The sequence below is a fragment of the Cheilinus undulatus genome, linkage group 7 (genome assembly GCF_018320785.1).
Source record: "Cheilinus undulatus linkage group 7, ASM1832078v1, whole genome shotgun sequence".
Classification (NCBI taxonomy): domain Eukaryota; kingdom Metazoa; phylum Chordata; class Actinopteri; order Labriformes; family Labridae; genus Cheilinus; species Cheilinus undulatus.
In genome coordinates, this window is record NC_054871.1 from 6,318,569 (window position 1) to 6,332,407 (window position 13,839).

Below are 13,839 nucleotides of genomic sequence, written 5' to 3' on the forward strand. Positions count from 1 at the left end.
GTTTGTTTGCAATTTTTGGTGATTGAAAACAGAACACTGCCTTAATATTGCCTGTCTAGGACTTCTGTTTGGGCTGCAATGGTTTCAGAAATTGTTTGATTTTTACTAGAATCAACTACACGTTTAAAGCTCTGTTATTATAAGAACGTGTCAGTTATCCGCAGAAAAAAAAAAATCAAGATAAATGATGTGTATTTCCACGAGGAAACAAATGCGGATGTATGATTTTTGGTGCATATCGCCCAGCCCTACCCTGCACAGCATTTATTATTTTATTAACTCTGTTTCTGAGTTTGGAGTGAGGGAAGGAGAGGGTGGAGGGTGTAGTAACTTTTGTCGCCATGCAGCTTTTCCAGCTTCATTTCGTCCTCCAATTGGATGATGGAGCACTCATTCGGGGAGGAGCAGCCAAAAGGGAAGAAAAAATGTGAAGACTCATGCCTCTCCAGCCTCAGCCTTCTCACTCTCCAAATGTTCACCGTGTGCGCTCTCTCCGGCTCACCGTGGCGAGCTGTGGCTTAGAAATACAGACTTCTAAACTTTACAGAAAGAAGAAGAACAGGGAGAGAAGCAGAGTAAACGCCGAAGCTGTGAGAGTTTGTGGGGGGAACTCTTTGGGGAGGTTTTACGCACAGCGCAGGCAGGATGCAGGCGCGCTACTCCGTCTCCAGTCCCAACTCTTTGGGAGTTGTTCCGTACATCAGCAGCGACCAGAGCTACTACCGAGCCGGCGGGGGATACACCGGGATGCCTGCCCCCATGAGTATGTACTCTCACGCGGCCCACGACCAGTACCCGGCCAGCATGGCGCGCGCGTACGGGCCGTACACGCCTCAGCACCAGCCGAAGGACATGGTGAAGCCTCCGTACAGCTACATCGCCCTCATCACCATGGCCATCCAGAACTCTCCAGAGAAGAAGATCACCCTGAACGGGATCTATCAGTTCATCATGGAGAGGTTCCCCTTCTACAGAGACAACAAGCAGGGCTGGCAGAACAGCATCAGGCACAACCTCTCCCTCAACGAGTGCTTCGTCAAAGTGCCCCGGGACGATAAGAAGCCCGGGAAGGGCAGCTACTGGACCCTGGACCCGGACTCCTACAACATGTTTGAGAATGGCAGCTTCCTACGGCGCAGGAGGAGGTTCAAAAAGAAGGACGTTCAGAGGGAAAAGGAGGACAGGCAGAGTAAAGACGCCAGGGAACAGGACCCTCCAAGGCCGGGCTCTCAGCCGGTCCGAATCCAGGATATAAAGACTGAGAACGGGACTGTAACTCCTCCACAGGCCGCTTCTCCTGCTCTGAGCGCAGTGCCAAAGATCGAGAGCCCGGACAGCAGCAGCATGTCCACGGGGAGCCCGCACAGCGTGCCTTCCGGAGCCGAGCAGCAGCACCACGGCGCGGCCGCGGCGCAGCCTGGCTTCAGCGTGGATAATATAATGACCAGCCTGCGTGGGTCTCCACAGGGCGAGCTCTCTCCGCCTCTCATCGCCTCCTCTCGGACAGGTATCACCCCCTCACTGTCACTGAACTACTCCCCCAACCAGAGCTCCGGGTATAGCTCCACCACCTGCAACCAGAACGTCATCTCCACGAACAGCGCCACCTATCAGTGCAACATGCAGGCCATGAGCCTGTATGCGGGGGACAGGTCCTCTGGAGGACACCTGGCTCCGTCCACCACGGTGGAAGAGGCTCTGCCCGACTACTGCATCACAACGACCACCGGGACCGTGAGCCAGGCGGGACAGGACGGCCACCACGCGCACCAGGGCCGGCTCGCGTCATGGTACGGAGATCTGAGCCACCTTAGCCCGGGTTATCCGGCGCAGCAGCAGAACTTCCATTCGGTGCGGGAGATGTTTGAGTCCCAGCGGATCGGACTGAACGGCTCCCCGGTGAACGGGAATAACAGCTGTCAGATGGCCTTCCCGTCCGGCCAGTCCCTGTACCGAACCTCAGGAGCGTTTGTTTATGACTGCAGCAAGTTCTGAGACCACAGAGCTTTAAATTAAGAACTAACGGGGTGAATTCAGGGATGTTGGGGCTTTTTAAAAATTTTCTGCCCTCTTTTAGCTTTCATAGAAAAATCCATTCTCATACATTTCCATAACACTGAAGATGTGAGCTGTCCATTTCAGGAGAAAAGAAGCTTTTATTCTTTTCCAAGGAGGAATGATCTGCGCCTGGGATGGACGACCAAGAGGGCTAAATTCATTTTATTCTCGCTGTCAGAGGGCCAAATTAATAACAACTGCAGGAAATTTAAAAATAGGTAACTAGCAGGTCATTATTTTTAGTTTAACAAAATGAACAAGTATACCTTTCTCTTGAATTTATGATACTAACATTTGTATCAATTAAACTGAAATTCAAAGATTGTTGCTTAATCTAATGATCCAATGTTTGAATTTAAGCCTATTTAAGCTACTTTTCAATTCAATATGCAGAAATTTTACCATCTGTTAGAGCTTGTTTTACTCATATTTTCCCCCCAAAAGTGGGAAATATATATTTGGAGAAATTTGTGGATTTCTTTAATATTTATACAAATAGAAATCAATTTAAAAGCTTTTTAGAGAGACAGCTATTGCCACACTTCTTGCAAAGACTAAAACAAATAGGCGGTCAAAGATAAAGTTTGCATTTTTCATGCTTTTGGTCATTGTGGACTGTGTTAGTGTGTAATTGCAATTAAATGTAGCCCAATACTTTCGACATGTTTACAATTTTTTGATACCAAAGAGGGACCTCTGGGCCACACTGTGAGAAAAGGGGGCCGCATTTGGCCCCTAGACCAACCGTTGTCCACCCCTGGTCTACACTGTTGTGTAAACTGGTCCAAAACCATTTTTACAGGTAATATTTGGGTGATATGAACAGTACATTTAATCACTGACGACAGCTACTATTTGCTTATTATATTTTTTGCTTTAAATTAGTTCAAATGGCGCTTCATTTCAGAATGTAGGCTAATTGAACAGATTTAATAGATTTAACACACAAACCACCGGAAGTAATTTCGGCTTCCGTCTGACATAGCCATTATTTAGCCCAAAATTAGTGATTAAAAATGGGCTAACCTGAAAGTGACAGTGTTTTAGGTTTCACTTTATGACCAAAATTGTATATATTTTTTGGTAAACAGTGGCCAAATACGTCTTTTAGTGTATTTTTGCTGCTTAGGAGGGCTACGTTGTTATGCTAGCTTAAAATGGACAAGCAGGATTTTACGAGAGAGTTTCTTGCTAGCTAGTAGCCAGAAAAAGACACACACACACAGCAAAATCCATATTATTACTGGACATTTTGTGTTTTTAGTGGTCTAAACACCGTAAGAAAATGGCAGCCACCATATGGCGTATACTGAGCTTACATAAAAGCTTTCTTTTAGCTTACACAGTTGCTAATTTCTTCAAAATAAAAGCCCCCAAAATCCCCAGTTTAATCCAAAAAATAAAAAACATACCATAAATATTTTTACAGGTTTTGTTGCAGTATTACTCATCTTTCAAGCTTACTTAAAAAGTTAAAGCTAGCTGGAGCATTTTGTGAATAAAACATGAATTACATCAGTTACATAAATTACATGGCGGGTCTCAGCTTCGAAAAAGAAATATAAGAGGTTTATTTTCTGTCACTGGGCGAGGGAATCTACCCTCTTTGTGTACTTATCCCATTCGACCTTAGGTCCCAACTCCCCTGAATTCACCCTATAGGCCTATGTTTGATATTTTTGTATTTTTGGTCTTTTATTCTCCTCCGAATGGACATAAAGAGATTCAGAGACTTTTTTTTCAGTCGAGGCGTGTGTAACTCCACAAACACGTAAGTTTTCTTCCTCCTCTCACTTTGAGACTTGTTTATAAAGATGCTCAAATACCAGCTTCTGTAAATTATAGCCTAATAATATAGTAATTTATTTTGTAGGAAAAGGGAGTGGTTGGATGTCGAGGACCAAACACTTTAAAGTTTTCCAGTTTTTCCTTTATTCGTCCCTCTTCTTGTATAGAAATAGAAAAGGGGACTTTGTAGTCTGTTACTGAATTATTTTATTCTTTTTGTCTTATTTGTTAAAGAACTATTTTTGAAGGCATTACATTTTGTTTGTTTAATAAAGTGCCGTCTATTTGATTTTAATTGGAGTCGTTTATTAGCGGTGGTAGGGGAGATATGGATATTTTCAAAGGTTAAAAACGGGTTGAAGTTAAAGTCTTTGACATTTCTTGACTGAATGCTCACAAAGGTGGCCACTGAAAACTACGGAAAACATGCATTGCTTTGCTCCTTCCAATCATTTTCCAAAGTAAGGCTTTTATTATTCATGTGAGGTTTTTTTAAAAAAATAAATAAATGAATACTGATTGTAGATTGTATGACATGCTTGCGTTTGGAGGGACTGTGTCCTCAGGTTATGAAGGATTTTGCGGCCTGCTTTTGACAAAAATCAACTGCACAACAGACTTTTGTTTGAAAATCAACCTTTAAGAGGTAAAATAGCCCACACATTTTCCAAAGCCTCCGGCTAAGCTGCAGATTTTAATATTTACAACCTACAATGTAGGCGGTAAACAAACACGTGTGGCAGTTTGAACTTTTCAAAACAAATCAGACCGTCCAGGCTTCCGTCCGACTGCTGTGTGCAGATGATTGCAGGGTTTGGATCAGGACTGAGTTTTTAAGATCAGATCTTAAAGGGTGCTAGGCTTCTACAGAGACTATGACCTGTTCTATCACAAATTATCTCACTTCTACGGTGGCTCTAAAGGTCAGCTGAAATATTTAAAGACTGCAAAGAAAAAATACTTTATAACAGACACAGGTGCCTCATCAAAAGCAAAAATATTTTATGAAACAAAAAAACATTTTAAATAATCTTCAAAATCTGCACTAATAAATAAATGCAACAAAAATAAATGTACCTTCAAAATATTTTTGCAGTGAGTGAAATATTGATGTTTGCTGAAATAATCCATTTATGTCTGGTAATATTTTTTTGTAACCAAGACATTTTTTATACATGGCCTTCGTGGCCACCATATATTTCCCCTTAACTAAAGAAATATATTCCATATATGAGATTTCTCTTCATAAACTAGTTGAAAGGAAAAATAAGGTGTAAGCTCTAAGTCTTCTCTTCTGCCTCCTTTGTTTGTTTTTAAAGATTAAAAAAAAAAAAATCATCCATGAAGTCCCCCTACGTTCAAATATTGATCCACCAGAATGATTTAACTCCATTAAAAGATTGAAATTAATACAAGAATGGCCTGCAGGCTGCTTTTTGATGTGTCAGTGGTAAGCCTTCACTTATTTAAGCCATGAACGTATTATTAGATGCAAAGGGTGGTAATCTCCCTTCTACGGTGGCTCTAAAGGTCAACTGAAATATTTAAAGACTGCATGGAAAAAAATACTTTTTAACACACACAGGTGCTTCATCAAAAGCAAAAATATTTCATGTAACACAAAAAAACATTTTTAAATAATCTTCAAAATCTGCACTAACAAATAAATAAATGCAACAAAAATAAACTCACCTTCAAAATAATTGTGCAGGGAGTGAAATATTGATGTTTGCTGAAATAATCCATTTATGTCTGGTCATATTTTCTCGCAACCAAGACATTTTTTATACATGGCCTTTGTGGCCACCGTACATTTCCCCTTAACTAAAGAAATATATTTCATATATGAGATTTCTCTTCATAAATATAGTTGAAAGGAGCAGCATGGGTTTAAATGTTTTAAAGGAATATTCTGCTTTTTTAAAAATTATTTGCCTAGCTGTTGTCCATTAATATTTATACATTATTTTGAAGCTACCCAGCGTAAAAGCAAATTCTACTCACTGTGTAGCCATATTTACTAATGCACAAAACCATGACTCATAACAACACAACACAATCTGACAACACACAAGTGTAGACATCATTTCTGCAAAATGTCAGAGTGAATCCTTGCTGCACCTTTTAGCATCATTTCAGAGGTGCTGAGATGAAACTCAAGGAAGCTTCAGAACCCCTATAAACCATCTAAAATAACCTACGGCGTAGGTGCAGGAAAAAAGTTGCACCCTCAGTGATTTTATGCATTCAGAGAAGCTTTGTTTTCTTTTTCTTTTTTTTTTTTCTTTTGCTGCAGAGGCACACAGTAAAAGTCTGTGAGGCATGATGAGATGGTAGTGATTGATATGATGTGCGTGGGCCTTTAAACACACACTCTTTTGCATTTTGTGTCCAATAGGCTTGAAACTATCAGCAGCAGTGTGGCCTGCTCTGACTGACTGCTGCCGTCACATGTTTATTTGGTTTATGAAAATCAAAACTTCCTTTAGAAGGAGGGTCAACCCACAAAAAGACCCCAAAGTCTGACAGAGATATTTCTCTATTGCTTTCAATGTATTGATTTAGTTTACTTTGATTCAGCAGCAGCATTTGAGGATATTAAAATGTTTTCAGATACAATTATGAAGGACACAGCTGATTATTTAATACTTTATTTAACAAAATAATAGGATATAATGGAAAAATAAATACCACACAGAAAGCTGCAGCCTCGGTATCTCGAATAAATGGGTGACGTTATGATTAATATTATTCCAAACAAAAACATAATAATTATAAGAATAATGAATTATAAAGAAATCCCCGTAGAGCTCTTAAAAGTCGTACTAAAGAGCATTAAACTACGTTAAATCAACCGTGTTTGCGTGTTTTTGTGCACTTGGTGCGTCTAAATCTGCCCCCTTTTCTGCATTCTTTTTCCTCCGTATGAAAACATGTGGCCTGTGTCCTTGCAGAGCAGTGCAGCCGGTGAAAGTTTCAAACGTGACTGTCAGATTGAGGCCTGCATGGATGAGATTTTAATGACTCAGTGAGACTAAAAAATTGCAGCGCGCAAACGCTCCCCCGGGGCCACCAGTCAGTCAGATGAGTCAAGCCCATAAAACTAACGTAAACAACGCGCTGCACCGCTACACCTTCCACATGGGGATCAGCTGCACAAAGACGCTTAAAATCACATCTTATTGCGCACGGAGAGATCTGCTTACAGTGAGAATAAAAAGCGGATTACTGCTTGTAAACATATCCGTGTGTGATTGATTCAGCTCTTCAGGGCCAGGAAGGGAAAACTCTGACACGGCTGTGAATCATTTTTCATTATAAGGACGAGACAGAAGGAGGTGATGGAGGTCAATGAGAGGATGTCAACAATGCACTTTAGGAAAGCAAGGCGAGAAGGCTGCACAGAGCCTGCGTCAGAGACGCACTGCCTTATCTGCAGCAGCTCCACACGGCTGCAGAGCAGAGCGCTGACTTTCTGTTGGGAGAGTTCACAGACCTGCAGAGTAAAAACATAAAGAGTCCCAGAGGAGGAGGAGGACAGGCCTCTTCACAATGGAAACGCTGCTTAACACGCGCTCAAGAGGCCTCATTAAAGATTGATTGTGTTGTTATTGTGTCGGAGGTATTTTAATGTTCAGTTTGGTTAACGTGCGCAAAATATACACAGAACCTGGAGGCATCACACACTTCTTTTGTCACAGCGTGATGAGCTTTACAAAGAACAGTGTGTGTTCATATGGGAGCAGAGCAACCTGATAGCTCTTATCTCCTGTGCTGAAGGTTTGGCACGGATTAAAGGCAGGTTAAACAACACCTGAACACGTCTGGGATTCACACAGGAGCCGTTTGCTCATAGCTATTGGGAATAATTTGAATTAAAATGGACTAATTTTGAGATTTTTGACGTTTCTTGCCGGTACAAAAAAAGACACACAGCTGTTTATGCGTAATCTTACATTATGGATGTTCAAACACGACTAATAGTCAGGATAATGTAACATAATTTTGCAGTTCGAGTCAAAGCGTAGAAATAGAACTTTTATACAGCTATCAATTAAATGAAGTAGCTTCTTTTGTGTATTTTTGTTACATATCTCGTCTTTTAGGTCTCGTTTTAAGATATATGTAGACATCTGGATAAAAATATGATCCATTCGAATGTCACAACTGACTATTTGATACCAAAATAAGGACGATTATTTAAAAAAAAAAAAAGTAAATTTGTGGCCCTTTTCTTTGTTTTTTTCTGTCCATTACGCAAATTTATGAGGAAAAAATAAGGTCTAAGCTCCAAGTCTTCTCTTCTGCCTCCTTTGTTTGATTTTAAGGATTCAAAACCAAGAAATCATCCATAAAGCCTCCCTACGTTCAAATATTGATCCACCAGAATCATTAAACTCCATTAAAAGATTGAAATTAATACAAGAATGGCTTGCAGGCTGCTTTTTGATGCGTCAGGGTTGGCCCTTAACTCGTTTAAGCCTTTTATTAGACTCCAAAGAGTCGTTTAAACATTGAAAAATCAACAGTTGGTGTGCATATAACCACCTTATTTTGGCAGTCAGACTTATTATAATGTCATAAGACTACTTTTATATATCTTTCCCCTGTCACGCTCGTTTTGTAGTGAATAATCACTGAAAAGGTCACCTTAATCATCCGTATTTTTAATTACGCATATCTGGCGATTACGCACAGCTTTACGCACAGGTTTAATCGCAATATTGCATTGTTTAACAACGACGGATCTATTTTAAATTTTTTATTTAGTCTTGAAAACCAATTTCTCAAGATACTGAGAAAATTTCTTTTGCATTTTAAGGTCAAAACGTGCCGTTTTAAGATTTGATGCCTGGTGTAAAAGCTGCATCGTTTCCTCTCTCATATAAGGTTATTTTTTCCCCATGAACTTCTCATTCTCCGTAAAACTCACAAAAATGTAACATTTTTCATAATTCCAGGCCTCTTAGAGTCAGTGACCACCTCCTGAGTTTAAATGGACCGTTTGAGCTGTATAATCTCCCTAACATGTTTGTTTAGCTGCATGAGAGGGTTTGATTTCTCTCCGTCCAAATCCACATCAGCTCTGCTTTGTTGGAGCGCCAGCAGTAAAGCGATCATGATCTAATTGTTGTTGAGAGGAGGACTCGGTGCACCTGTGAGCCTCTCAGTGTGAGAGGCATAAACAGCCTCACACACACATCTGGATGTGATCGAGCAGCGCTGTCCACGACGATCACAGACACACGCTGATGTCCTTAAGGTGTTGTTCCTCAAAAAAAAAAAAAAAAAAAAAGACGCAGAGGAGATCCCACCCTGCTCACTGAGAGAACTGAGCCTGCAGGCCTCCATACAAGCTCAGTGGCGAACTGCTCGACCCCAAAATAATAGAGATGGAGAGTGTTTTTACTTAAGTAGCCTGTACTTCTTTTCTACTGCGCCTCCTTTAAAGTTCTTTTGGAGAGGTCTCTTTTACGCAGCATTTGAATTGCCTTTAGCTCTTTAAAATGAAATATTTTAGATAATCAGAAGTAATAATATATATTTATCCTAAGAAAAAAGTGGCCTAAAATATACCTGATAATCTTCTTCTAACTAAAACTAGCCACAGCAGAAATAATCACTTGTACTATTCCTTAAAATGACTAAAATATTGACACAGACGTGATTTTTTTCCTGTATGAATGGGAATTTTAGCTTTTGATACTTTTTGGATATTTTGATGAAAGTGAACAGCTTTAAGATTTTTTTCCTGCTTTTATCAAGGCTTTATCCATTCTTTGGGGCCGGGTAGCCTCCTTGAAGGTTATCACTTCTTTTCAGATTAAAATGATAGGCTACCCTCTTTCTTTTTAAAATACTGGCTATGGTGAAAGTCTGAATGGTATTTTTTTTTTCTAATCCAATGAAAGATGTGAAATGATGAAGGTCTTGCCTTGTTTTGGAGTAATTTCATCCTTCCTATTGACTTTCCTCAATGACAAACAATAATGTTTCAAACTCCCAGTTAACCTTCCTCATTTTAAATAAATGTCTACTGAATAAAATATAACCATAATTTTTAAAATAGCTTTGCAAAAAAGTTCCCACATCAAAACTGTGACTCCAGACACAATGATCAGAGTTTAAACACCTTTTTCAAGGTTAAATCAAGTGATTATAAGCACTTTCAGGGAGCATTTTCAAGCTTTTCCAGCACCTTATGGCTATAAAAAAAACTGTATTTATATAGGTAAATATATACTATAGCTTCAGTACAAATTAAAGGAGACTTTAATTGACATTTGCCCTAACAACATATTTATAAGAATGTGTCATGACCCTTTAAAAGGATGACTGATACTATGAGATTATTTGGTTACTGCCTGCTATAGTTCTAAAAGGCCATGTTTTCCTAACATGATTTAAAAAAAAAAAAAAAAAAAAAAAATTATATATATATATATATATATATATATATATATTTCTTTAACGTGAAAGATCCTCTAACTTACTTTATTCTTTATCTGACAAGCAAACTATTCAGTGTAGTTAGCTATTAATCCCATAAGTGGCATACACAGTGGTGTGGTGCAGGGAGACACATGTATATGGAGTAAACTCACTTCTACATAGAGAGTGTACCCTACAAAGAATATATAAGAGTGTACTCACTTCTGCATGTACCACTACACCTCTGGGCATACTGTGTCAATCCTAAGAACTTCATCCAAATCAAAAATAAATTCAAGCATTTTCAAAAACTTTAAGAACTTGTACAAACACTGAATGCTTGTGCAGGGAGCACCAGACAAAGTAAATACACTATGTTTGAGCAATAAAAGTAATTTGTGTTTTCCTTTACATGAAAAAATGTTGCATATAAATATTCCGATAAAATGATCTGCTGTTGTTCTTTACTGGTAAATTCCCTTCTAAGCTCTTCAGACTTCATGGTTTGTCAGCCACAAGCTGCACAATTATAACACAGCAGTGTTCATTTCGTCAATTAAAACTATGACTAAAACCATTCGTTGACAGCCTTTTTTCCATGACAAAAACTAGACTAAAACGAACAACAAAAAGATCTGTGATAACTAAAAACTACGTTTGGTTTTTGTCAGAATGACTAAAACTAAACTAAAATGTAGTTTTTGTCAGACATTCAAAATCTGTGATATTTCTCCACTGTAGGTAAATCTGTCAAAATGCAATGCAGCTGTAGCTATTCTGCCTCTCAGCTGTAGAAAGCAGGGATCCCAGGTTTGGCAGGGTGCAGAGAACACACTACCATGATTCGGTACCAGATTCAGACAAAAAATTAATGCTTTGACTAAAAGTAAAGACTAAAATGTAAGGACTTTTTATGGGCTAAAACTAGACTAAAATGTTTTGATTTTTCGTCAACTAAAACTAGACTCAAACTAAAAAGGGTAGAAATGACTAAAATGTGACTAAAACTAAAATACATTTCTTAAAACTAAAATTAAAATTAAAAATTGCTGCCAAAATTAACACTGTAACACAGAAGGTGAAGCTAGCAGATGTAATTGAAATAAGGGATATTAAAAAAGGGATCTATTTACTTAGTAAGGTTTATCCACCAGGGAGTAAAAATGTGGTTTGGTCAGATAGGCCGAGAGAAAAACAAGCCATAAAAAAAAAAAAAAAAAAAAAAAAACAATGTCAGAAAGATCAGAATCATAAGATTAATGTGTTCTCATAATCCTAAAGAAAGAAAACAGACGAAATGTTTTAAAATGAGTGAAATCCAGAAGCTTATGATGAAATCGCTGCATTTGTTGGGAACTGACTCTCCGGTTAAGGTCAACTGAGACACAGGGGAGATGAGGCAAAGTCACGTAGGGGAGACTGGGGTTGGTTGTCACACATTCCCTTCTTATGAGAATAATCCATGATAAAGAGATCTAACTGTAATCATAACTGAATAAGACAGAAGCTTAAGCCATTACAGTGAAATGTTCCATTCTTGTACATGACTTTAAGTGTGACTTATTTATCATCAGACTCTCTGACTCACCATTAAAACTACCTCCACTGTAACATCCTGGATGCCCCCACAAGTATCAAACAGGTTTTAGTAGCAAGAAAAATATGCAGAACTTTTAAATATTTTAAGCTAGACACACCAAATAAGTTTTAAAACCACTACAATCTTTTATAATAATTATCAGTGTGCTCTACAAAAGTGTATCAGTTTAAATTATACTTTTTAATAAACTAAATTAAGCCATTTGGGGTTATAAAACCTTTTTGTAGGGCTGAAGTCAACCAAAGACGAACTTGATCGACTAACAAACAGCCATGCACCAGCCAATCTAGACATGTTACCTCTAAACCTACCTCTAAATGAAGTTAGAAATAAACATGAACTTAAAAATAAAAACAAAAAGATTTTCTGGCGTAAAAAAAAAAAAAAAAATCCACTCATGTTGCACTGAAATAGCAACAGACTCAGAGACTACCAGTGTAGACCTGCCTACAGTCAGATGGTTCTGGAAAATAAAAAAGTCTTTTTTTATAACAGTGATTTATACTGAAAAGAAGTCCACAGGTTGGGACGTAAAAGAAAACTTTTAGGGAACAGGAGACAGCCCTGTCTCTCTCATCTGCTCTCTGCCTGCCTGTCATAGAAATTAGCCTACTAGTAATGTGTCCATTTTAATGAGATCATAAAGGGAGCTAATGAAACATAGAGCATGGCACGTTCAGTTTATAAAATGTGCTATATAAATAAAGTGGATTAGATAGGATTGATGGAGCAGAGACACTCAGCATGACTTCACTGTGAAATAAACCCTGCACCTTCCTGCATGTTTGTGTAGATGTGCTTCTGAGGTCAAGCATAATCGTGCAAAGCAACCAGAAAATATCATCTTATTCCTCTGCATCACTGCTTTGTTTACAGACATTTTAATACCTTTATAAGACCCATCAAAGTAAAATTAATCATTTTTATATGGTGTTGAGGTTTCTTGGATTTCATGAAGGACTCAATGGCTTTTATCCTGCTTGTCCTAAGGTTGTATTTGTTCATGCATATCATGCATGCTGCTAAATAATTGCCATCCATTCCCCCTGTTTTCTTGAAGCTATATTTGCTGAACCTGCCTCTCCCGAATGCCTTTTCTTTTTTATCAATGTAGTATCCAGCCATAAATGTTGTGTATTGTCACATGATCAAGCAGATCCTTTAAAGAGAAAGATAAGAAGTCATCACACAACCTAAAAGGTGCAGATTTGATAAAGCCTTCACACATCTCAGTTTAACTGAAGACCTTTGTCAAATAAAAAATAAGACTTTTTTAAACATTTCTTTTATGGCCTTAGTTTTTAAAAACCTAACTTGAGTCTTTCTTAGGATCCACAGGAACCCTGTGTGCCAGTGCGTCGTCTCTCTACTTGGGCACGTCCTCCTTTCTCTCCCTTTCTTTCTGTGATTGTCAGACCAGTGAGATTTTGGTTGGACAAAAGCTCACTGTCCAACTGACTGGAGGGTGTTAGCCATATTATTTGGTTAGCCGTTGTGCATGGGAAGGTGGATGAGTGAGTAAAAGAGGGAGAGAAGGTGGCCTACACATTATGTCCAACATTTTCATTGTAATAAGTCAATCTGGGCCAGTGTCCACAGCCCACTACCTCACACTCAGAGCATTTTTCACTGGTGTTAATTGTTGCTTGGTTATGAAAGTAGACCTCTGATTTCCTCTGTAGTACCATCAATGTTGTTTTAAACAGCTCCATGTGCTTCATATTTCCCTCTGAGGAAATATCACCAAGAAAACATGAAAACAATGTAAAGGGATGTAGACCTGCAAACTTTACCCTTGAAAAGACGAGTCTGATCAGTTTCTCTTCCGCCATTATCAAAAGTCCTGCTGCTTCTTGATTCTGGTTGGCCAGTAAAGGAGAATTCACATTAACAAACATTAAGAGCAAAGATAGCTGGACTAAGTCACCTTTATTTAAAAATGAGCTCTGCCAGTGCAAAAA

The 13,839-nt window shown here is 38.8% G+C and overlaps 1 protein-coding gene across 1 annotated transcript; it reads left to right on the forward strand.

Annotated features, from left to right (window-relative positions):
• Positions 1-421: 421 nt before the first annotated feature.
• Positions 422-4,141, forward strand: LOC121512859 (forkhead box C1-A-like). The gene has a single exon (XM_041792364.1). The coding sequence runs from the start codon at positions 646-648 to the stop codon at positions 1,993-1,995; it is 1,350 nt and encodes a 449-aa protein (XP_041648298.1). The 5' UTR covers positions 422-645; the 3' UTR covers positions 1,996-4,141.
• The last annotated feature ends 9,698 nt before the right edge of the window (positions 4,142-13,839 follow it).

Bases quoted from the DNA above. Each gene is read 5' to 3' on its own strand.
- LOC121512859 (XM_041792364.1), top strand. From the start codon at position 646: ATGCAGGCGCGCTACTCCGTCTCCAGTCCCAACTCTTTGGGAGTTGTT.